This window comes from the organism of the source record quoted next, unplaced genomic scaffold, assembly GCF_019419815.1.
Source record: "Pyrus x bretschneideri cultivar Hongxiangsu unplaced genomic scaffold, Pyrus_bretschneideri_v1 Contig10, whole genome shotgun sequence".
NCBI classification, from domain to species: Eukaryota; Viridiplantae; Streptophyta; class Magnoliopsida; order Rosales; family Rosaceae; genus Pyrus; species Pyrus x bretschneideri.
The window spans coordinates 1,803,347-1,827,610 of record NW_025999391.1 but is presented as its reverse complement, the minus strand read 5'-3'; the positions used below and the strand labels follow the sequence as shown (position 1 = coordinate 1,827,610).

At 35.9% G+C, this 24,264-nt stretch overlaps 2 protein-coding genes and 2 long non-coding RNA genes across 59 annotated transcripts; 2 read left to right on the top strand and 2 right to left on the bottom strand.

Annotated features, from left to right (window-relative positions):
• The first annotated feature begins 2,758 nt into the window (after positions 1 to 2,758).
• LOC125468719 (disease resistance-like protein DSC1) lies at positions 2,759 to 6,940 on the top strand. The gene is made up of 6 exons (XM_048564986.1): positions 2,759 to 2,972; positions 3,254 to 3,795; positions 3,915 to 5,016; positions 5,155 to 5,523; positions 5,663 to 6,115; positions 6,223 to 6,940. Exons 2-6 carry the CDS (start codon positions 3,257 to 3,259, stop codon positions 6,778 to 6,780), a joined length of 3,021 nt encoding a protein of 1,006 aa, XP_048420943.1. The 5' UTR covers positions 2,759 to 2,972; positions 3,254 to 3,256; the 3' UTR covers positions 6,781 to 6,940.
• Positions 6,941 to 8,213: 1,273 nt separating this feature from the next.
• LOC125468756 lies at positions 8,214 to 8,583 on the bottom strand. Its single transcript, XR_007251172.1, has 2 exons — positions 8,513 to 8,583; positions 8,214 to 8,359 (listed from the first exon to the last, which is right to left on the bottom strand). It is a non-coding gene; the product is annotated as an uncharacterized LOC125468756 (long non-coding RNA).
• A 185-nt stretch (positions 8,584 to 8,768) lies between these two features.
• Positions 8,769 to 15,864, bottom strand: LOC103946599. 47 transcript variants are annotated; one of them, XR_007251145.1, is made up of 14 exons: positions 15,693 to 15,852; positions 15,513 to 15,590; positions 14,926 to 15,012; positions 14,203 to 14,288; positions 14,062 to 14,104; positions 13,886 to 13,970; positions 12,550 to 13,261; positions 11,341 to 11,461; positions 11,190 to 11,221; positions 11,036 to 11,086; positions 10,731 to 10,825; positions 10,579 to 10,622; positions 9,794 to 10,406; positions 8,769 to 8,886 (listed from the first exon to the last, which is right to left on the bottom strand). It is a non-coding gene; the product is annotated as an uncharacterized LOC103946599 (long non-coding RNA). The 47 variants fall into 47 exon arrangements; XR_007251153.1 differs by having other exon boundaries at positions 12,550 to 13,049; positions 13,152 to 13,261; positions 13,886 to 14,288; positions 15,693 to 15,854; XR_007251111.1 differs by having other exon boundaries at positions 12,550 to 13,748; positions 13,876 to 13,970; positions 14,062 to 14,288; positions 15,693 to 15,854.
• Positions 15,865 to 19,445: 3,581 nt separating this feature from the next.
• LOC103946601 (disease resistance protein RUN1-like) lies at positions 19,446 to 23,760 on the top strand. Of its 10 annotated transcripts, XM_048564982.1 has the most exons (8): positions 19,446 to 19,626; positions 19,806 to 19,861; positions 20,007 to 20,548; positions 20,669 to 20,736; positions 20,827 to 21,770; positions 21,909 to 22,280; positions 22,409 to 22,861; positions 22,959 to 23,760. In XM_048564982.1, exons 3-8 carry the CDS (start codon positions 20,046 to 20,048, stop codon positions 23,553 to 23,555), a joined length of 2,937 nt encoding a protein of 978 aa, XP_048420939.1. In that variant the 5' UTR covers positions 19,446 to 19,626; positions 19,806 to 19,861; positions 20,007 to 20,045; the 3' UTR covers positions 23,556 to 23,760. The 10 variants fall into 10 exon arrangements, with proteins under 10 accessions (XP_048420939.1, XP_048420931.1, XP_048420924.1 ...); XM_048564974.1 differs by having other exon boundaries at positions 19,809 to 19,861; positions 20,037 to 20,548; positions 20,669 to 21,770; XM_048564967.1 differs by having other exon boundaries at positions 19,809 to 19,861; positions 20,669 to 21,770.
• Positions 23,761 to 24,264: the final 504 nt, after the last annotated feature.

Below are 24,264 nucleotides of genomic sequence, written 5' to 3'. Positions count from 1 at the left end.
GTCACTATAGGTGACTCCGACTTATATGCTAGCCAGGATTGACGAGATGTGGATAAGTCGTACAGGTCACTATAGGTGACTCCGACTTATATGCTAGCCAGGATTGACGAGATGTGGATAAGTCGTACAGGTCACTATAGGTGACTCCGACTTATATGCTAGCCAGTGACCTGTACGACTTATATGCTAGCCAGGATTGACGAGATGTGGATAAGTCGTACAGGTCACTATAGGTGACTCCGACTTACATGCTATCCAGGATTGACGAGATATGGATAAGTCGTACAGGTCACTATAGGTGACTCCGACTTATATGCTAGCCAGGATTGACGAGATGTGGATAAGTCGTACAGGTCACTATAGGTGACTCCGACGACTTATATGCTAGCCAGGATTGACGAGATGTGGATAAGTCGTACAGGTCACTATAGGTGACTCCGACTTATATGCTAGCCAGGATTGACGAGATGTGGATAAGTCGTACAGGTCACTATAGGTGACTCCGACTTATATGCTAGCCAGGATTGACGAGATGTGGATAAGTCGTACAGGTCACTATAGGTGACTCCGACTTACATGCTATCCAGGATTGACGAGATATGGATAAGTCGTACAGGTCACTATAGGTGACTCCGACTTATATGCTAGCCAGGATTGACGAGATGTGGATAAGTCGTACAGGTCACTATAGGTGACTCCGACTTACATGCTAGCCAGGATTGACGAGATGTGGATAAGTCGTACAGGTCACTATAGGTGACTCCGACTTACATGCTAGCCAGGATTGACGAGATGTGGATAAGTCGTACAGGTCACTATAGGTGACTCCGACTTATATACTAGCCATGATTGACGAGATACGGTTAAGTTGTACATGTCATTTTAGATGACTCTGACTGATATATCACTTTGTATTGATTTAGTTCATTTGGCTTACTTATTAATGTATGGTGGATTTCATGGCAAACCGTGGTTTTGGTCATTTCCGAGTATGGTTTGGATATATGTATATATGTTATACCGTCTTATGGAAAACGATACGGGTTTTACACTTAGGGGCATTACTTTTAGAGAGGTAGTAACTTTGGGAAGCTTGGTTTTTATTGCTTACTCACACCTTTTGTTTGGTGCCCTCCGGGTTTTAGCTATCGAGTTTGTATCGACAAGAATCTGTGACGAATCTTAGTATTGATGGATATTTTTGAGAGTATGATTCTTACTCACATTACTGTACCTTACTTATGCTCTGACATCGCGCGTGAAATGGGTTCGCTCCCACTCGTAGCGCACTCTGGTATTTAGACACTTTTGGAATCAAATTCATTCACTTTTTATACACTATCACATTTTATGGCTTCGTCACCTTCCAGGTGTCGGCCAGCACAGCTCGATTCAGGGTCCAAGTGAACTTTCTGGGTCGGGGTGTGTCAGTCACTGAGATTGTCTACCATTCATCATTTTGGCCATTCCGTTAAAAATTCTTTGGGTAATTTTCAAAGCTTTGTAACTCAATTGTTTATTAACCAAATTCGACTCATAATATATCAAAATGAAGATAGGAAAATGTAGAACAAGATTATACTTATTTGGAAGCCCAATGGTTGGTGAATCAAGGAACTTCATGGATTTGGGATACCCAACAGTCAACACACATACAATATAAGTTAGGAATGAAGATTGTCGTATCATTTGGCTATACCAAAAGATTTTTTTGGCATCCGAAGGATTATTCTTCCGTAGAAATTTCAAAAGATGATAAAGTTGAACTAATCAAATTTCAACAAGTTTGAAAAATCAACTATTTATATATATATGAGGATCCTGATTGATGTGTTACGTTAATTTGAATAACGGTTTTGAAGTTATGGAATGAGACATTTATTTTAAATTAACAAAAAAAAAATGTAATAATTAGAAAAAGGGTTGTCTAAATGGTGGGGTACTCATTGACACATGACCTAAAATAGAGGAAAAGTGATACAGTTTACTTTTTAAGTCTTTCAGGAATAAGAGTGGCAGGTTCCAAATTGGAATAATACAATTTTCATCTTAAGAGGTTGTAATACTGGTTATAAAAAAAAAGGTCTTTGGCACGCGGATAATAATGTGATTAAATTAGTTGTTAAATGATTATTTTTTTTTTTTGAACAAACGATATTATATACACTAAGGGGAGGGAGTGGGCTTAACCTCACAATGGGCTATCTATAATGTGATTCAATCAGTTGTTTATTTCAGTTTTTTTTTTTTTTTTTAACAAACAATATTATCTACACTAAGGGGGAGGGAATGGGCTTAGCCTCAAAATGGGCTAGCTATAATGTGATTCAATCAATTGTTTATTAAATATTATTTTCTCTATTCTTAATATAAATTCAATAGAGACCGATTTTATTATGTGGATTCAGCTGTTTTAATTGATTTATGAGGGGTTTCTTCTAGCATGATCTAAGATTATTCATTAACTTTAAATATTTGACTTTTCTTTTGTCAATTTACGCATATAAATACATTTAAAATGTATAAGTCTACGTAATATGCCGTGATTTAAAAAATGTCTTCTGCATACACGTTTGTTTTGTTTACGTGTATATGGGCCTTTGGTTTGTAAATTAATGCCGTAATAAAATTTTGTTCCTTTCAAATGGGCCTTTGATTTGTAAATTATTGCCGCAATAAAATTTTGTTCCTTTCTACGGGAAGGATTTCCCGAAAAATAAAAAAAAAAATTCTTTTGCCAACAGCAATACGTCTGTATGATTCGATTTATCCCACACCTGGGTAAGTCAACGACCACACAAGTGAAGTTAGAGACAACATGATCTCTCTTCCAACTTGTTTCTTTCTGTATTTCTCTCTTGCGCTGGATTATTTTCATCAGGGTTCTGGAAAAGCTTCAAGTTGATCAGTCTTTCATATTCGATCTCTCTAGATCTTAATATTTCCCAATCAACTTCTTTCCTGATTCAGAGGTACTCTCACTGACTTAATTACACTTGGAGAACTAATTACCATATAATTATAGTCTTCTCTTACATTTCTTATAATATTGTATAACGACTGTTAATTTGTGATGACTTTTTGGTCCCTCAGAATGTTTATGAAACCCACCAAGATAGAAAAATTGTTTTTTTCATTTTTTTGTTGATAGAAGTGATTATATTGGGGAAGGAGATTCGAATTCAGTGTATATGTTATGAAATAGATCCGGATGGATTTGTAGGTTATGAAAATATATATGGATGGATTGCAGGTTATGAAATACAAATTGTGGGGTTTGCAGGTTATTAGTATGGCTTCTTCCTCTTCCTCTGCTGCTGATATCTCGTCACGTCGAAGAAAGTATGATGTGTTTCTTAGTTTCAGAGGTGAGGACACCCGCAACACTTTCACCAGCCACCTTCATGCTGCTTTACTTCGAAAGAAACTTCACACCTACATAGATGACAAACTTGAGAGAGGGGATGAAATCAGACCTGCCCTTCTAGAAGCTATTGAGAAATCAAAGCTTTCGGTCATCATTTTCTCAAAAAGCTACGCTTCTTCCACATGGTGTCTGGATGAACTCGTGCATATACTAGGATGCAAGGAAAGGGATGGACAGTTTGTTATACCCGTTTTTTACGACATCAGTCCACAGGATGTACGAAAACAACAGGGGAGTTATGCAGATGCATTTGCCAAGCTTGAAGAACGTTTCAAGCTTGAAGAAGGTATGGGCAAGGTGCTTAAGTGGAGGGATGCTTTGCAGAAAGCTGCCAACCTATCTGGTTATGATTATTCAAACAAAGCCGGGTAACTAACTTTGCAACTCTTGCAGAATTTTTTTACTTGTGACCTTTGTTTCAAACAAGATTCATTAATGCAGGACTTAGTAACTATTTTTTTCCTTCGTGGTTACTTATATTTTCCAGGACAGAGGCTGATTCCATTGAGAAACTTGTCCAAGTTATATTGAACAAATTGGATTGCAAAAGCTCAAGTAATTTAAAGGGCCTAGTTGAAATTGAAACCAAAGTTGAGCAAATTGAATCGTTACTATGCCTTGATTCATCGGATGTTTGCATTGTAGGTATTTGGGGCATGGGTGGTATTGGCAAGACCACCCTTGCTGATGTTGTTTATCACCGACTCTCTTCCAAGTTTGAAGCTTGCTGTTTTCTTAAAAATGTTAGAGAAAATTCCGAAGGAAAAGACGGAATATATAACTTACGAAATGAACTTCTCCGTGAGATTTTAGATGATAAAAATATAAATATTAAGACTCCATCTATAGGATCAGAGCTTATTAAAGGGAGGCTCCGTCATACAAAGGTACTCATTGTTCTTGACGACGTGAATGATTCAAGGCAATTAGAACTTCTAGTTGGAGATGATCTTGAGTTTGGTGTCGGAAGTAGAATCATTATAACAACTCGAGATAGGAGCTTACTCAATGAAAAGGTGGTTGATGACAAAATTTACGAGGTCAAGGGATTGAAACATGATGGCGCTCTTCAGCTCTTTCATTTGCATGCTCTGAAAAATAAGTCTCCTATGACAGTTTATACAGAGTTTTCAAGAAGGGTGATAGATTATATTCAAGGCATTCCATTGGCTCTTAAAACTTTGGGTGCCTTATTCCGTCGCTGCGATACAGAAGAAGACTGGGATGAAGAATTGAACAGATTGAAAAAATTTCCTAGCGAAAATATTCAGAAAGCGTTGAGACTAAGTTATGATGGATTAGAAGAAAATGAGAAGGAATGCTTTCTTGACATTGCATGCTTTCTGAAAGGCGCAAATGTTTATTATGCAAAAAGAATATTAGATATTCGGGGTTTCTTTGCGAAGGGAATCCAAATTCTCATTGACAAGTCTCTCATATCAATTTCAAAGAAGAATTTCTTAGAGATGCATGATTTGCTGCAAGAAATGGGCCGGACAATTGTTCGTGAACAATGCAAGGATGAGCCAGGAAAACGTAATAGGTTGTGGGATGCTGATGATGTCTATCAAGTGCTGGAGAATGATACGGTAAGAACCAAAAATCATGAACTTTCTATGAGGGGACCATGGAAACTCATTTTATATAAGCATATGTCAACAAAAGTAGTTTTTAGTAATCTTTGTTGTACATTTATTCTCATTATACTATTTTCTCTTGATTTCCAGGGAACTTCAACAGTTCAATGCATATCCTTTGACACGTCTAACATTACACGGTTGGAATTATGTGGATCACCCTTCAAGAAGATGTCTAATTTAAGATTGTTGATAATTCATAATCCTCGTCTAAGAGTCATGTACGAGGATTTCTTTAGATATTTCATGCAAGTGGTTAAAGGTGATCTCGTTGACAAGTTGAACAACAACAATCTGGACCTTTCTCAAGGTCTTCAGTCTCTTCCCAATTCTCTCAGGTATCTTTACTGGCAGGGATACCCGTTGAAATCTCTTCCATCAAATTTTTCTCCACAAAATCTTGTTGAGCTTCGAATGCCCCGCAGCTTTGTTGGGGCAGAACTTTGGAGTAAAAACCAGGTATATATATGCTTCCTATTCTTTTTTCTATGTTTTTTTTATTGAAGTATATATATGCTAACTTTTGTTCCTCCTCTGGAAACCTATTCGGCCGAAGTCAATAATGTTCTTCTTTCCATTTTTCTTTAATTTGTTACAGAATCTTGGGAACTTAAAAGTGATTGAACTAAGTTTTTGCGTGCATCTGACTGAAGTTCCAGATCTCTCTCGCAGTAAAAAAATTGAGCATATAGTGCTTTATGGCTGTGATAGATTGGTTCGAATTCCTTCTTATTTTAAAGATCTTGACAAGCTTAGGTGGCTGAATCTGGGAGAGTGCTCAAGTCTAGAATTCTTACCAGAGCTCCCAGTGCTATGTTGTCTTGAAGCAAGTGGCTGCACTTCACTGAAGACAGTTTCAAGTTCAAGAAATTCACTCACACAAGCTTGGGATAAATATGAAATTTTTCGAGGGCGTTTTAACTTTTTTGATTGCCCAAACTTGGATGAAAATGCAAGGACCAATATAATGGCTGACACACAGTTAAGAATTATGCGAGTGGCAACTGGGCCATTGAAAACTCAGCAACATAAAGAAGAAGAAATTGTCATGGTCTCTCTCTCACCCACGCACGCACTAGCACACACTTTCATATCTCCTTTATGCCATTTTTTCACGTGTTGAATAATTTACTTGATTTCCATGCATCGATGTTACAGGAAATGACTTCATCTATCCCTACCTGGTGTCGGACTTTAGGTAGCACCGACTCTGCTCGGACTTTAGTTGGCACTGTATGTGCAGGAAATGAAATTCCAAATTGGTTCTGCCATCAAAATGAAGGATCTTCGATAACTATCAAGCTTCCTCGAAATTGGTATTGTACAGATTTTTTGGGTTTTGCTCTATCTGTTGTTCTCCCTCCCACTGTCTTTCATAAACGTGTGTGGCTTACATGCTCGTGCAATTTTAAAACTAATAGTGGTGAAAGCCATAAAACCATTTATCCTTCCTATTATCCTTTTAATGAAGATGGGGGAAAGCAACTTCATTTCAGTAACATACTTGTGTGGTATGGTGCGTTTGCACTTGGAGAGGGAGCAACTTTGAATAGCTCCAATTCTTTTTACGAACTTGTCACTGGGGCCTATTTTAAGTTCAACGCCGTGGACCTTCGCCGATTTAAGGTGAAAAGGTGTGGGATCAGCCTGCTGTATGCTGAAGATGTCGAGACCATCAAGTCGGGAGGAAATACAGGTTGGAGTAGCCAAAAATAAAAAGTTAGAAATGAAAAGTTAGGAATTTGAGCTCTTCTTGTTGTTTGTATTCTCATCTTTTAAGCTGTATGTAAGCCTTGTGGCCGAGGGATTCCTAATATTAGTCTTTATTGTTGTAACGCATTGGCTCTCCAAGTAATTTATAAGAGACGTTTTGATATAGGTGGTTGAATTTTGAATTTTTTATATCAAACATCTATAGCTTTCGGCTTTTGGGCTTTTTTTTTTTTTTTTTTTTTTAACCATTGATATCATGAATTTAGCAGAGAAATACCAGTAGACCGTAGTATTAATCGTTATAAAAGCAACTTTTGATCAAACATTCTTTTATTAAATTTTTATATTTCATTTACTTAATTTATCATTCAATTCACAAATTAATATAAAAAAAACTCCAAAAATGATGTTGCCTCATCTTATCTTCTCCTATAATAATTCGTTCCATAATCACTAGCAAAAGTGCCCCGCATGTTGCTGCGAAAGCTTTAAATATTTTGATAATATATATGTATATACACACACAAACACAGAACATAATTGATTGAAACTAGATTTATAGAAATTGGCAATGTTCATAGCTATCAAAAGATTGAGTGTTTAATTGCTCCCTGTTCAAAAGATAGAGATTCTTGGAAGATAAATTTATGTAAGTTCATAGTTATCAAAAGATTGGCAATGTTCACTCTTTATTAGGCATTTTCAGATTGTGAGGGAAAGAGAAGACCCGTCCCATCTTCCAGCTTCAATACAAGTGCCTGTGGCAAAGCATATCGAGAAGATGTCTTCCCTGAGGATTGTTTATAAGGATTCATAATTTCAATTTTAGGACAGAATTAGAAGATGTTATAAACATGTGAAAGTCATAATCTTTTGTTATTGGTGCTCATAATTTTTTTTTTTTCAAGTTTTAATTCCCTTGTATTTGAGAAGAGGTTCAGAACTCTCTTCAATTTCTTTTGGTTTTGGTTTGGCTTTGGACTTAGCCTCCGTTGTCGCCATTGACAGAAGACGGGCTCTTAGGAATAGAAGTGGGCATGAATGGAGCTTGCTATGATCTAATAATGAAAACATACACTAATCAAACATAAAATTTCAAGTGCATGAAAGAATTTATACAAATATGTTGAAAAGAATCAATTTTTTGTTTCGATTAGAAGTGAAGCAAAAAAGGAAGCGGTTCAAACTACAGAGGAAGCAGTGCAGTAAGAAAGAGGCGGAGGAGGAATGAGGAGAGTGAGCCACGTATTACTGGGCAACACGTATCAAGGATGGGCAAACTGGTCAATTCACTGTGCAAGTGAGGAAAAGAAAGAAAAATGCACAGTAAAAGGGGTAATTTCGCCACTTCACTGTACATTGAAACAGTGCTTTTCAAATTCAGCTTTTCCCATTGGGCTTTAGTATATACTAGTAATAGTGCCTACGCGTTGCATGCTTCAAAAACGTGTAAAATATGTGCCTTCGTAATAGGTATATTATTTACAATTGTATTTACACACATAATAATTAGTACCTGAAAATTTTATTGACCGTCACTTCACAATTTTTTTGTTTTATTTGTGATGATGTACATGCTTCTCTCTTATGATTTGAAAAAATAAAAGCTGTTAGTACAAATAAATAAGAATGTTAAAGAAGAAGAATGATTTTTTTTAATTACTAAAGAAATTGAGTAATTTTTGCAGTTTTTAAATAAATTTAATAAGATACTTCAAAGAAAACTGCAAGGCACCTATTATTTTGATCAGCAATCTTCTCCAATAGTAACCCCGGATGATGGCATAAATTGTCATAACCTTCAAAAATAACAATTGGCAAAAACCTGTTTATACGGAGATAAAATTTTAACGATATTCATAGGATTAAACCTGTTATTTTTGTTCTAGTATTATTGTAAAATAAATAAATAAATAAAATTAAAAAAGTTAAAAAAAACCCAAAAGAAGAAGCATTGATTGCTTTCTTTGCAAATTGAATTTACGTACAATATGAGAGGTTAATCTAGCTTTGATCTAGATTTGAAGCACATGTTGAAGTTTTCAATGATTGAAGGTGATGGTATACAGTTAATTGACTCGCTTCGGATGAAGACAACTGTGAATATTTCTGAGCCAAAAGTTGTCGTGGAATTTGTTAGAGAATTAGACAATACTAGAAAGTATGACCCATGCGTCGCTGCGGGACTATGATATATTATGGTGAAAACATATGAAAGATCATGTATCCAATGATTGTGGACCTAATAATCATGCACTCAAACACCAAACACCAAAATGTCATCAAACCAAAGTATAACTTTCATTTAACTAAGTTCTTAGCACTTCAGTTCAATCTTAAGCTAAAAAGAGTAGTTCAATTGACTAAAATTACACAAAAGGGAGAAAGACATAACAAACAATTGTGGAAAGTTGTACAGTGACATTGATCCTGCAAGTTAAACATGAAAAATGTTCAAAAGAATGTAAAAGCTCAATTCAAATCATCCCTAGCATCAGTAGATTAACAATGAAAAAACAAAATTCGTATAAGTTCATATGCTTGTTGCTTGACAATTCAGCATGGGAAAAAAAATGCAAGGAAACAAATATTGTTAAAAATCCGGTGAATAAGTGAATGACAGTGAACATTACAATTAGTATAACATGAATATGCATGTGGATAGTAAATACTAAGCAAGAATATGCATAGGTAAATAGTAACTATCAATTAACCATTTTAATTAACACTTTAAAAAAATTGTTTACGTATAAAAAATTCTAATACAAAGAATAAAACGCTCTGAATATTATAAAAAGAAATCCATATACTATACAAACACAGTCAATATGAAAATATATATCATTTGACAATACAAAATCAAGCAGTGTCTAAAGATGATAAGCAAATCCTAGATAGTGTTTATTACAGAAAGAAAGTAGAAACGTTCTATCATATGCATTAAAACAATTAAAAAACTTTCAATGGGCAAAACTAAAGGTTTATTAATTAAAATCATTACATAATGATTGCTCACCTTTTGTCTAGCAGTATACAGTGCAGACTTGTATTTTTATTAGTCTTTCCTAAAGTTCTCGGTCTCCACATTCTACACACATGGACTTTAATCTTTATTGCCTTTTTATACGGTTGTACCTGATTGATAGGTGTTGGAATTGCGTCTTCCATTCAAGCTACTCAAATTAAACACAAATTTGGTAAATTTGCAAACAGTCATTGCAATAAGTTTATAATAAACGCTGGAACAACCTTTCAATCCCAAACAGTCATTGCATAGAAATCCCCATTAATGAAACCTTTATACACAAACCCTTCAATAAAATTATGTGCAAAATAATATGAAAATATCCTCTGATGTAGAGGGAATTGCACGTATAGAGATTCAAAAAAGAATATTCTCTCTGAACCCATATGTGGCCTCTCCCCACCTTTCAATCCCAAACACCCTGTACTTGTCCAAGCAATCCTTTATAAAGTCAATCGAAAACAAAACATCGATTCCACAAAAAATTAAAAAATTCCTACTCTTAAACAGAAGAATCCTCATCGACAGCTTCAAAGGTGTTTTGTAAACCTCTCAGCATATCTTTCCCAATTGTATTTCTCACCTCCATCATCTCCTACCTAACCTGAGCAATCCATGTTACCATACAAACAAAACCGAATTTGGTAGCTGGGTGAAAGCAAAAGCAAGCACTATTACATTCAAGTAAAATAAGGAATTTCAAAACATTATAGCAGAAAATCAATTACATACAATTTTTCCTTAAACACTCTTTAAATGCAGAAAAGAAAACTAACCTCTTGTAGAAGTGATGAGAAGGAATGAAAAATCAGAACACCACCTGTTTAAAAATACAAAAATCCAAAATCAAAATGAAAAAAGAAAAGAAATCAACTTTCAAAACTCTCTGCAAAATAGTGAATTTCTGTTATGATCATAGTATCCTCACCATTATCTTTATCACTACCCACCTGCAATTCCTTGCTCTCTGTTTTCAAATCACTCGAATTCTCATCCCGGTTAACGGTTTCAAATCGCCACTAACTTGTACAATTCCCAAATCATAAAATTCCAGTAAGGGTATGCCGAAACACAAAATTCAATTTCATTGTGTACAGACCAACATAGAGATTGAGACAGGTTTTAACTTCTACAATTCTACACATTTTCGAGCCCTAAATTTTCCCGGAAACAAAAGAAAATTTTCGAGCCCTAAATTTTCCCAGAACCAAAAGAAAATGAAAGAAGTCGTACCTGTTCGAAAGAGCGGATGCAAGTTTGGTGGAGCAGCGATGGCAAAGATCTCTAGTGAGAAAGTTAATAAGATGGAGCAAACCATTGAACCCAAAAACCCAGATTTTTAAAATTAAAATCACAAAAATTTCAACAAATATGTCGGAGAACTCACCAGTAAACCCAAGCTTTCGAATTGGCGATTTCCTGAAAATCAAGCTTTTCTAGGTTAAAATTTCTTCCAGAAGGCAACAGATCCAACATTCATGCAAAGAAAATTCGAATTGAAAAATAATAATAATAATAATAAAGTGAGAGAGACATACCTTCTTAGGGAGGCCAGCGATTAAGAGCTTGAGAGAGAGCTTGAGAAATCTGTGGAAGCAAATGGAAGAGCCCGCTTTTCCATGTTTCTTCCCCTCCACGATGAGCAACACGTGTATAACACTACAGGAGGAAGAAAATCCAACGAAAAGGTGCACGATGAGGATGTGGGGAGCAGCTAGGGAAATCGATATAAAACGGAGGGGCAAAACAATCCGCCCACAGATCATCCACAGTACCCAACCCCTACGAGTTTTAGTATATATGATATGTAAAAACTAGGAATTGTTCCAAATGATGAACCATGGATATAAAGTAGTTTCATTTTATAGTGGAAAACAACAGAAAACAATAAAAGAAATTCTTTACAAATTCATTTGAATTTCCTCTATTATGCATGGACACAGACAACGATACGGGAATACGACACATGGGAATACGTCAAATTTCTAAAAATGAAAACACGATATGATAAGGATACAACAATAAAAAATAATATAAATAAATAAATATATCTAAATATTATAAAATAAGCATTCAAATATACTATTCAAGTTCAAATTTATTTTGATAAACTTCAAACATTTAAAAAGATAATCCACTAAACAACTAAATTAGTCTTCAAACTTGAAAAACTAAAAAGAACATCCAAATGACTTAAAAAAATAAAAAGAAAAGAGTCCCTCATTATCAAACTAGCTTTTTTATTTCTGCAAGAGCTTCATCAGTAACCTTATTGCAAGAGACGATCCCATTTCCAGATATTTTTAACAAATGAAACTTGATCCTAGAGTACGATCCTCTGAAAATCTTTTGGCAATAATGAAACACAGTAACTCCTCTTCCATTTTCCACTCTTTCGAGCTTTTTGACATACTTTCACAGTGTACCATGATCATTTTCAACAGTCTCAACTGAATTAACATTAGCATTCGCATGTTTATCAGGATGATTCATTTTCCTAAATTATCAACATGTAATTCATAAGAATCAATCCAAAGTGGTACCATAAAAAATTACGAGTCAAATTTATGCTAAGAGATCAACAAAGCAACATAAAAACATATATAAATATATTATAAACTAAATTATTCTACACCACTAACAATAATATTATTATAGTATGCAAAAACAGAAAAGCAAAAGAAGCTTTTCGTTTGGATTCAGAAAAGCAAAAGGGGACTGTAATCGGTAAAGCAGATGACTCTAACCAAAAAAAAAAAGCTTCAAGAAAGCTTGGAATCCGAAACCCAGTTACCAGCTCTCACCAGTGGATGCATGAGATACGATGCAGCAGTAGCAAACGGAGACGACAGGAGCAGTTGCCGAAGATGGTTCTGATGTTCAAGTGAGGAAAAACAGGTAGATTTGAATTTTATATACAAAATTGTTTCGATTTTCGGTCACAGAATCGTTTCAGTTCAGCTAATCTCAATCAACTGTCAATTATCATGATTCTGTGCGGATTAAGTGTAATTATCTTGATTTTTTTGTGTGATTATCCTCTGATTATAGTTTAAAACGTATCCAAAAAGTACGATAGTCGTATCTCAATAGTAAGGTACACGTATCCCACCAGTCAACAATGTATCTGTTGACTCGGATACGTATCGGTCGCATATCCACACGTATCACCCTGCATATCCGTATCCCCGCGTGTCAGATATGGGATACGCTGGTCTTCTCCCGTGTCCATGCATCATAGAATTTCCTATACCATATGTTACTGGGTTTTCAATTTTACACACCAATGTGCCTATCATATTTGCAGCACGAAACCAACATTTACATAAACAAAAGGTTGAGTTTCTACCTGCCAATCTAGCAATAGGAACGAACACTATAGCTCCAATTCAAAGGTCATACCTTTCAGCAAAAAGACCACTCTACGTTTCACCAATTTATTCCTTCTCACCACAAAAACTGAGCAAACACAAACCCAAATTAAAAAATTAACATTTAAAAGAAAATGGAGCTCGTCGTCTTCTTGGAAATTTAAGCACCAATACATAAAATTGTCCATTAATTCTTAGTTCCTCTATGCATCACGGGATCATATGCTAACTTGCAATTGATGTTATAATTTGTGAATTTTATGTAACGACCTATAAGTTTATATCTTGACAGTTTAAGACGTAAAAAAAGCTAAAATATATTTACTCTGATTGATCAAAATACTTGGTCTAATTCCCAAACTATGTAATGTACAACATGGTCATCTTTACACATTTATTATGGAACAAAACACAACCAAATTAATGAATTTTATTTTAAAAACAAAGGTAAAACATAAGGTACAAATTACACTAAGTATCGACATTGCAACCAAAAAAAGAAATAAAAGGAATGGACCATTTACTGTCAAGTTAATATTGTTATCTCTTATTACATTATTAAGGTCTTCTTCTTACTGCAAAGATAATAAACAAAGTTTAAGTCCACTAATCTTGAGGCCAAATAAGAAATAATATCATAATTATAAAAAACTAAAACGCTTGACAAATAATTTGATCAAAGTGAACAGAAGATGATCTTACAATGCCATACCCTTCGATCAATGATAATTTGATACAATGCCACATGGAAATTCCTTAGCCCCATCTACTGAAGACTAAATGTGTGAAAAAATAGGCTGCAAAAGAAGAGTAAACCAAGCATAAGTTGAAAAATAATATTTGGTCGCAAATGACCTGACTGTGAAAAGTAAATTAATAAGAACTTACCTTGGGTACTGATAGAAGCAGAAGACTGTTCACAAAGATTTATCTATTACCAAAGAACTAGTGAAACACATGAGTAAAAACAAATTCCTATCTACCCAAGTCTTTATACAACTAAAAAAGTTGGGAACATTTAATCATCACCTGGAAGAAGAATTCATTTGGTGCTTTGATTCAAACCTGGCTGAAATCTTCGAGTCTTCTTATGATTTCAAATGTCTCCAAACCACCTGGTGTTTCAAAAAAATCAAGCCTAATAAATACTACTCACACAACAAAAATTAATAAATATAAGAACCGAAATTTGTTCGAATCAACACAAAAAACCAAAAACTTATACGAGCTTCCTTATGAGAATCTCAAACTCTAGCCATTTCAAAAAACTTCTTAGCATTTCCTCAAATACGTGCTAAACTCTCTCTTACTGCTCAAAATCCAAATGAGTACCTAAGATATACAAAACTAGTTAAGGCTATACTGCACTAAATGACATTCAAAACCACAATACACCAAAACAAAGATGAATTCAACACCTGGAATGTGTAATATTCATATCTAAAATTTGAAACATAATTTTCTCCCTTAAAAACTTTGATCTACAAAACCCATTACATTTTTCAACAAAAAAAAAAATCGCTTTAGGAAAGCAAATACAATGCAACAAAAGAGTTGTTCGATTTAGCTCCATTTCGTATGGCCAAAAGCTTGAAAAACAGCTTAGAAGCACAATTCCAAATATTACCAAAAGCAAGCAGCTTTGGGGTAAAGAGCCCACTCTCCCAAATAGAGCTTTAAGTTCATGGCACATGATTCGAATTAATTTATCACTAATCTAAGTTCTAAAATGGTAAAAGTGAGGAAATATACCTATCACCCTGTTCACTGTGATCTGTGAAATCCAAGTTCCACTACGTAACCCTCGGCATAGCTGCGTAACTTCCGGTGACTATCACCCTGGGAAGGTTTAGAGTAGCAGCAGATTGGTAATAGGCTATCATCAGTCTCTGAAGATCTGGAGTACCATAAACTTAATCTCTACCAAAAACTATACAAATATTTAAATAAAATATAACTACTCTCTCAATTTTGCTGAGAAATATCTACCACACCACTAAATATTCCTCAATTGCCTCTAGCTTCACTATCTATGTCGTATAAAACTCGGCAATAAAAAAATAGCCCAAAAAACCCTAACAGGCCTAAATAATTGACATATGTTTTCGCTCACCAAAAAGTTGCAATTTACTAAATTTCAGAATCCTTGACAAAACTGCAGTCATGACCAGTGAAGACATGATCAACCCAGATGGGTCAACAACAAATATGCATGAAGCGGAGGAAATTAAGTGCTTGGTGAGACAGAAAAAAACCAAACCCAACCCCAAATTAAGCAGATAAATCACTCAATAAAGCTTGATTACTGGGAAGAACGAATCTCTGAAAAAGAAACTCACCACTGTTATCATTGAGCCTCAGCACAGAGGCCTTCAAAAGCTCAAGAAAAACTGAAAAGAAAGCACAGTGCCCTGACACTGAAAACCAAAAAAAATTAAATAGTCACATGTAGAATCGGAGGCTATAAACAAAACCCAAAAATAACATAAGAATAAAATCAAGAAAGTGGTAAATCTCACCAGGAACCACAGAGAAGCAGAAAGTTTTGCCAAAGAGGAGCAGAAACCGAAATAAAACCAAGAAGTCTAATCGAGCCAAGGAAACGGAAACCGAAAGAATATTCCAGAGATCCGAAGCGAACCATTGCAGGATGATCGACACGTGGCAAGAGAATGGTGGACGCGTGGCCAAAGAAAAGCATTGAAAATGTGAAGACAAAGAGACCCAAAACAAAACAGCACCGCCCGTGCCCTGTTAATGAACAGTATTTTTTTGCTTGGGTTTTAGTATATGGGTAATAAACTAGAGATTCAGCCCGCTCGATGCCGCATATTTTAAAATTGTGTTAAATGTTTGAAATATATTAAAACATACCCATACATATCAAAATTCATATCCAAATGTTCAACAAAGAACCAAAACAATTTACAAACATGGTTCTTGGCCCTCCATATGCAGAGAGCCCATTCCCCATCTTCATTTTGCAAAAACAATTCACCAACAAATTTATTCATTTTTCTATACCAAAATTAAGCTTTCTTAACAAACATTAATTTCATGAAAAGCATTCTTACCTGATGATTATAGAGATATCTGCACATCACAACAGCATTCAGACCTCCAGTAATTGAAAGCGCAATGATGTGTTCCAATTGGTAAGTAATACTTAGTCACTCAACAATTACCAAATGGACCAAATAATAAAGAAAAAACCAATCTTGGTTAATTCATTTAACTAAGAAGAAAGACTGTCAAGTTCCGAAATGAATATGCAGCCATCTTTTGGAATGTCAAAACTTATTTCTCATATTTAACCATGATATACAGATTCTCCGTGTTTTCATCTTCTGGATTACATGATGATTACTACTTTTCTCCCTTACCCAGGAAGCAGAAACATAGGACCCTCATAATCTCCAGCCCAATGTCCGTCATGTGCCTGGATTGTTGAATAGAAACTCAGAGACCTTCATAATGTGGTTGTCACTGCCTCTTCCATTACCTCTTCTTGATTTTTAACTTTGAGTTTTGGTAGATTAGTGGCAAATGGATTCTCCTTTGCAAACTGCATTCAGAAATAAGAAGAGAGCAAGCTCGTAATCCTGCCAAAAGATACCCCTAATCACTGGCTATCGTTTTCATTGATCCAAATCATCCAATAGTAAAAGTATCCAACAATCTCCTCGACTGAAAAAATTCCTGCCAATTTAGAAAAGAACTATTCCAAATTACGGATGTACTCTATTAATTTAACCAAGAACATGCATGGCACCACCACTATTAAGAAGCATCAGCATCAACATACAAAGACAAAAGTTTCTACAATCAGTTGTCAAATTGTTACCAAATACATGCATGGAAAGAATAAATATGACCACAAAGATGGCAAAACAATTAACCAAATATGTTGTTTATATGCCCACTGAGAGGAAAAAGCTTCTGCAATTGCAAGAACGTATTTATATAAAACAGACATGTCACTTTAGCTTAAGCTCACACACCATCTGAAAGAGCCTCTTGTATCCATTCCAATCATACTCCTGTGGAGCATGTCCCTCTACTATTCCCCACCAGCAATCAACCATAAACGCCATCTACATTAACTGATATCAATACCCTCAGCTGCTTTAGTGAGCATCTGGATCAACTAGCACACACTTCATATCAATACCCTCAGCTGCTTTAGTGAGCATCTGGATCAACCAGCACTCACTGGTAGCATTACATATACCAATAAAAAACCTAAATATCAGTGTTTGGGAAGTTAGTTTATTTGAACTGTCAGAAGTATCTCGTGTATGTACAGAGTAGACTGTTCTCACAAAATTCAGGGCTTGAAAATAAAATAATAAAAATTCAAAAGAAATCACTACTACTAAAAATTCCAACATTTCTTGATGACTATTTAATAAGGGATCAAACAATCATGCCATCGAACTAATTTGAGGAAACACGATTATATATATGGACTAACGGACATGTGTTTTACAAAGTTGAATTTAGTTTTGTGGTTAGAGAAGAAATGTTACCTTTGAACTTTTGCCAATTCTTTCACCTTGCATATCATGTCCTTTTATTGATTGTAAGGGTTGAGGGGATCCCAGCTTCTTCAAAAGAAGGCCCCTCTTATCCCCTGTGGTTCTATTTTAAATATCTTTAAGAACCAATCGGCCATGGTTTGCAAGCCAGGACTGAACTCAGAAAAATTTTGCTTCCTAGTAACATTGACTTAAATTTGTGGTAGAAGGACTGGAATTTTCTCTTCTTTTTTATTAAAGATAAAAGATCTAGGCCTCCTTTGGCGCCTAGGATGGATTTGAGTAGATAACTCACTAGATCCCATGTTAGTTGATAGAAGAAATACATGCCAACTTCTAAAATTTGAGAACCAATCGGCCATGGTTCTAAAACAACCCTTGTGTATTAAGCGACTAAGCTTAAATATCTTTAAGAACCAATCGGCCATGGTTTGCAAGCCAGGACTGAACTCAGAAAAATTTGCTTCCTAGTAACATTGACTTAAATTTGTGGTAGAAGGACTGAAATTTTCTCTTCTTTTTTATTAAAGATAAAAGAGACAGAGACTTCATTTAGATATAATAAGGATTTAAAAGAATGAATTCATATTTTGACAAGAAGCTCAGATTTGTTTCTAACATAAAGATATAATCCACGAAATGAGCAAATGTAATGTAATAACTGAAACTAAAATGACTATGTCCAATGAATCATTCGAAATCCATGTAATCCTTCAATCACATAAATATAAACATTATATCCAAGCACCTAAAATAAAGACATGAACCAAAATCCCAGAAATTTCACTATGAAACTGAAGCTTAATGAACATATGTGCACCTGTAGCTATTGCCTCATAAGAATTTCCTTGAAAATGTGTGAATTGGGTTTAGGATCAGAACCTATAATTGAATAGAACAGTCTGCAAGTATCAAAATGCAGTGATAAATAAAGCAAATGCCCATTCATATTCCCCTTGCACTGGCTGTAAAGATCAATCAAATCCTTCTTCTTGAAATCAGATCCCTTCTACTTTGCTTTGAACACTTCAATATCAGCTTCAATGACCTGCACCGGCCCTCGCCGTGGCAACTTTTTGTTCATTTTGCTGCCTTTACCCCTTGCTATCTTGTCCCAATTTACATGTTCTTCAAACCTCACGGGCGTCCATCTTCCTCGACCAATTTCATTCTGGCCTGCAGTCAGTTTTCAACGCAATTTGTTGTGATCATTCGAGAGGGTGCATAGAGTTCTAGTGGTCACGCCGGCTCAGGTGTTTACAACACCACCTCCTTCTCTTTGTCTGCCTTTGTTGGCAGTCTTGTTCGTGGTAAATCCACATGCTTTTTTCAATTTCTGGATGAGAATGGCGCGAGGATCGTGGCTGGATTATAAAATTTTCCTCCATTTAATCTCTACGGTGCTGCTTGGTACGATTTTTGGCGTCTGCTGGGGAAATCGATTCGGATTGATTGGGAAATACCATTGCGGCGGTGGTAGAAGGAATCTGGAATTTTCTTTTGTTCTGTGTCTAGCTTTGGGCCCTTAGTTGGGCTGTTTTAGGTTAGCTTGGGTGGCCTCTGTTTGTTTTGTTTATGTGTATATGGGCCTTTGGTTTGTAAATTAATGAATGAGCCTTTGTTGTAAATTAATGCTGGAATACAATTTTATTCCTTTCTACGGAAAGGATTTTACCAAAAAAAAAATCTTTTGCCCACAGCAATTCGAATGTCCCACACCTGCGTAAGTCAACAACCCACACAAGTCAAGCTAGAAACAACATGATCTCTCTTCCAACTTGTTTCTTTCTATATTTCTCTCTTGCGCTGGATTATTTTTGTCAGGGTTCTGGAAAAGCTTCAACTTGACCAGTCTTTCATATTCGATCTCTCTAGATCTTAATATTTCATAATCAATTTCTTTCTCGATTCAGAGGTAATCTCACCGACTTAATTACACTTCGAGAACTATTTACCATAAAATTATAGTCTTCTCTTACATTTCTTATAATATTGCAAAGCGACTGTTAATTTGTGGTGATTTTTTGGTCCTTTAGAGTGTTTATGAAGCCCACCCAGATAGAAAAGTTGATTTTTTTTTTTTTTGGTTGATAGAAGTGATTATGTTGGGGAAGGAGATTCGAATTCAGTGACCTCGGGTGCGTTCAAGGGTAAATGTTCTAAACTAACTGAGAACTGAGATGTATGTCGGTTGTATATAGGGGATTTTGGCTTAATTACGTATGTGTGTATGTGTCATGAAATAGATCCGGATGGATTTGCAGGTTATGAAAAATATATATGGATGGATTGCAGGTTATGAAATATAAATAGTGGGGTTTGCAGGTTATTAGTATGGCTTCTTCCTCTTCCTCTGCTGCTGCTATCTCGTCACCTCCAAGAAAGTATGATGTGTTTCTTAGTTTCAGAGGTAAGGACACCCGCAACACTTTCACCAGCCACCTTCATGCTGCTTTACTTCGAAAGAAACTTGACACCTACATAGATGACAAACTTGAGAGAGGGGATGAAATCAGACCTGCCCTTCTAGAAGCTATTGAGAAATCAAAGCTTTCGGTGATCATTTTCTCAAAAAGCTACGCTTCTTCCACATGGTGTCTGGATGAACTCGTCCATATACTAGGATGCAAGGAAAGGGATGGACAGTTTGTTATACCCGTTTTTTACGACATCAGTCCACAGGATGTACGAAAACAACAGGGGAGTTATGCAGATGCATTTGCCAAGCTTGAAGAACGTTTCAAGCTTGAAGAAGGTATGGACAAGGTGCTTAAGTGGAGGGATGCTTTGCAGAAAGCTGCCAACCTATCTGGTTATGATTATTCAAACAAAGCCGGGTAACTAACTTTGCAACTCTTGCAGAATTTTTTTACTTGTGACCTTTGTTTCAAACAAGATTCATTAATGCAGGACTTAGCAACTATTTTTTTTCCTTCGTGGTTACTTATATTTTCCAGGACAGAGGCTGATTCCATTGAGAAACTTGTCGAAGTTATATTGAACAAATTGGATTGCAAAAGCTCAAGTAATTTAAAGGGCCTAGTTGAAATTGAAACCAAAGTTGATCAAATTGAATCGTTACTATGCCTTGATTCATCGGATGTTTGCATTGTAGGTATTTGGGGCATGGGTGGTATTGGCAAGACCACCCTTGCTGATGTTGTATATCACCAACTTTCTTCCAAGTTTGAAGCTTGCTGTTTTCTTAAAAATGTTAGAGAAAATTCCGAAGGAAAAGAAGGAATATATAAGTTACGAAATGAACTTCTCCGTGAGATTTTAGATGATAAAAATTTAAATATTAAGACTCCATCTATAGGATCAGAGCTTATTAAAGGGAGGCTCCGTCGTACAAAGGTACTCATTGTTCTTGACGACGTGAATGATTCAAGGCAATTAGAACTTCTAGTTGGAGATGATCTTGAGTTTGGTGTCGGAAGTAGAATCATTATAACAACTCGAGATAGGAGCTTACTCAATGAAAAGGTGGTTGATGACAAAATTTACGAGGTCAAGGGATTGAAACATGATGGCGCTCTTCAGCTCTTTCATTTGCATGCTCTGAAAAATAAGTCTCCTACGACAGTTTATACAGAGTTTTCAAGAAAGGTGATAGATTATATTCAAGGCATTCCATTGGCTCTTAAAACTTTGGGTGCCTTATTCCGTCGCTGCGATACAGAAGAAGATTGGGATGAAGAATTGAACAGATTGAAAAAATTTCCTAGCGAAAAAGTTCAGAATGTGTTGAGACTTAGTTACGATGGATTAGAAGAAAATGAGAAGGAATGCTTTCTTGACATTGCATGCTTTCTGAAAGGGGCAGATGTTTATTACGCAAAAAGAATATTAGATATTCGGGGTTTCCTTGTGACGGGAATCCAAATTCTCATTGACAAGTCTCTCATATCAATTTCAGAGACGAATTGCTTAGAGATGCATGATTTGGTGCATGAAATGGGCCGGACAATTGTTCGCGAACAATGCAGGGACAAGCCAGGAAAACGTAGTAGGTTGTGGGCTGCTGATGATGTCTATCACGTACTGGAGAATGATACGGTAAGAACCAAAAATCATGAACTTTCTATGACGGGACCATGGAAACTCATTTTGTATAAGCATATGTCAACAAAAGTAGTTTTTAGTAATCTTTGTTGTACATTTATTCTCATTATACTATTTTCTCTTGATTTCCAGGGAACTTCAACAGTTCAATGCATATCCTTTGACACGTCTAACATTACACGGTTGGAATTATGTGGATCACCCTTCAAGAAGATGTCTAATTTGAGATTGTTGATAATTCATGATGCTAGTCTAAGACTCGCGTACAACTATGGCTTAGGGTTGGGTGCAGCAGACGACTATCTTCGTTGCTTTGACGAGGCGTTCAAGAAGAAGATTCTGGACCTTTCTCAAGGTCTTCGGTCTCTTCCCAATTCTCTCAGGTATCTTTACTGGCAGGGATACCCGTTCAAATCTCTTCCATCAAATTTTTCTCCACAAAATCTTGTTGAGCTTCGAATGCCCGGCAGCTTTGTTGGGGCAGAACTTTGGAGTAAAAACCAGGTATATATATGCTTCCTCTTCTTTTTTCTATGTTTTTTTTATTGAAGTATATATTATGGTGCCTCTGGAAACCTATTCGGCCGAAGTCAATAATGTTCTTCTTTCCATTTTTCTTTAATTTGTTACAGAATCTTGGGAACTTAAAAGTGATTGACCTAAGTTTTTGCAAGCATCTGACTGAAGTTCCAGATCTCTCTCGCAGTAAAAAAATTGAGCATATAGTGCTTTATGCCTGTAAAAGATTGGTTCGAATTCCTTCTTATTTTAAAGATCTTGACAAGCTTAGGTGGCTGAATCTGGGAGAGTGCACAAGTCTAGAATTCTTACCAGAGCTCCCAGTGCTATGTTGTCTTGAAGCAAGTGGCTGCTGGAACTTGAAGACAGTTTCAAGTTCAAGAAATTCACTCACACAAGCTTGGGATAAATATGAATTGTTTCGAGGGCGTTTTAACTTTGTTTGTTGCCGGAACTTGGATGAAAATGCAAGGACCAATATAATGGCTGACACACAGTTAAGAATTATGCGAGTGGCAACTGGGCCATTGAAAACTCAGCAACGTAAAGAAGAAGAAATTGTCATGGTCTCTCTCTCACCCACGCACACACTTTCATATCTCCTTTATGCCATTTTTTCACGTGTTGAATAATTTACTGGATTTCCATGCATCGATGTTACAGGAAATGACTTCATCTATCCCTGCCCGCTGTCGGACTTTAGGTAGCACCGACTCTGCTCGGACTTTAGTTAGCACTGTATGTACAGGAAATGAAATTCCAAATTGGTTCTGCCATCAAAATGAAGGATCTTCGATAACTATCAAGCTTCCTCGAAATTGGTATTGTACAGATTTTTTGGGTTTTGCTCTATCTGTTGTTCTCGGTCGCAATCTCGTTTATAATGATCTGATGCTTGGATGCTCGTGCAATTTTAAAACTAATAGTGGTGAAAGCCATAAAACCGTTTATCCTCCCCATAATCCTTTTAATGAAAGTGAGATAACGCTTGTTGAGGGTCTCAGTAACATATTTGTGTGGTATAATGCCTTTGCACTTGGAGAGGGAGAAAATTTAAATCGCTCCACTTCTTTTTACAAACTTGTCACTGAGGCCTGTTTTCAGTTCAAGGTTGTGGGAGTCTTGTACCCTTGGGGAGTAGATGTGAGAAAGTGTGGGATCCGCCTGCTGTATGCTCCAGATGTCGAGACCATCAAGTCGGGAGGAACTACAGGTTGGAGTAGCCAAAAAATAAAAAAGAAGTTAGAAATGAAAAAGTAAGAATTTGAGCTCCTTATCGTTTGTAAGCCTTGTGGCCGAGGGATTCCTTGTATTAGTCTCTGTTGTTGTAATGCTTTGGCTCTCCAAGTAATTTATAGAAGGCGTTTTGATATAGGTGGTTCAATTCTGAATTTTGTATGTCAAACATTACTAGCTTTTGGCATTTCTTTTTTTTACCAATCGATGTGATGGGTTTAGCTAGAAATACTAGATCATAGTACTAATTGTTATAGATTTAGGCTTTTGATCATTCTTTTATTAATTTTTAATATTTCATTTACTTAATTTATCATTTAATTAGCAAATTAATATAAAAAAAACTCCAAAAATCATGTGGTCATATCTTATCGTCTCTTACAATAATTCGTTTCATAATAATCACTAGCAAAAGTGCTCCGCGCATTGCTACGAGTGCTTAAAATATTTTGATAATATTTACATACAGAAAACATATCAAAAGATTGGCGGTGTTTACTCTTTATTCAATTGAGAGGCATTTTCAGATTGTGAGGGGATGAGAAGACCCGTCCCATCTTCCAGCTTCAATACAAGTGCCTATGACGAAGCATATCGGGAAGATGTCTTCCTTGAGGATTGTTTATAAAGATTCATAATTTCAACTTTAGGACAGAACTAGAAGAAGATGTTATAAACATGTGAAAGTCATAATCTTTTGTCGGGAGGAACTACAGGTTGGAGTAGCCAAAAA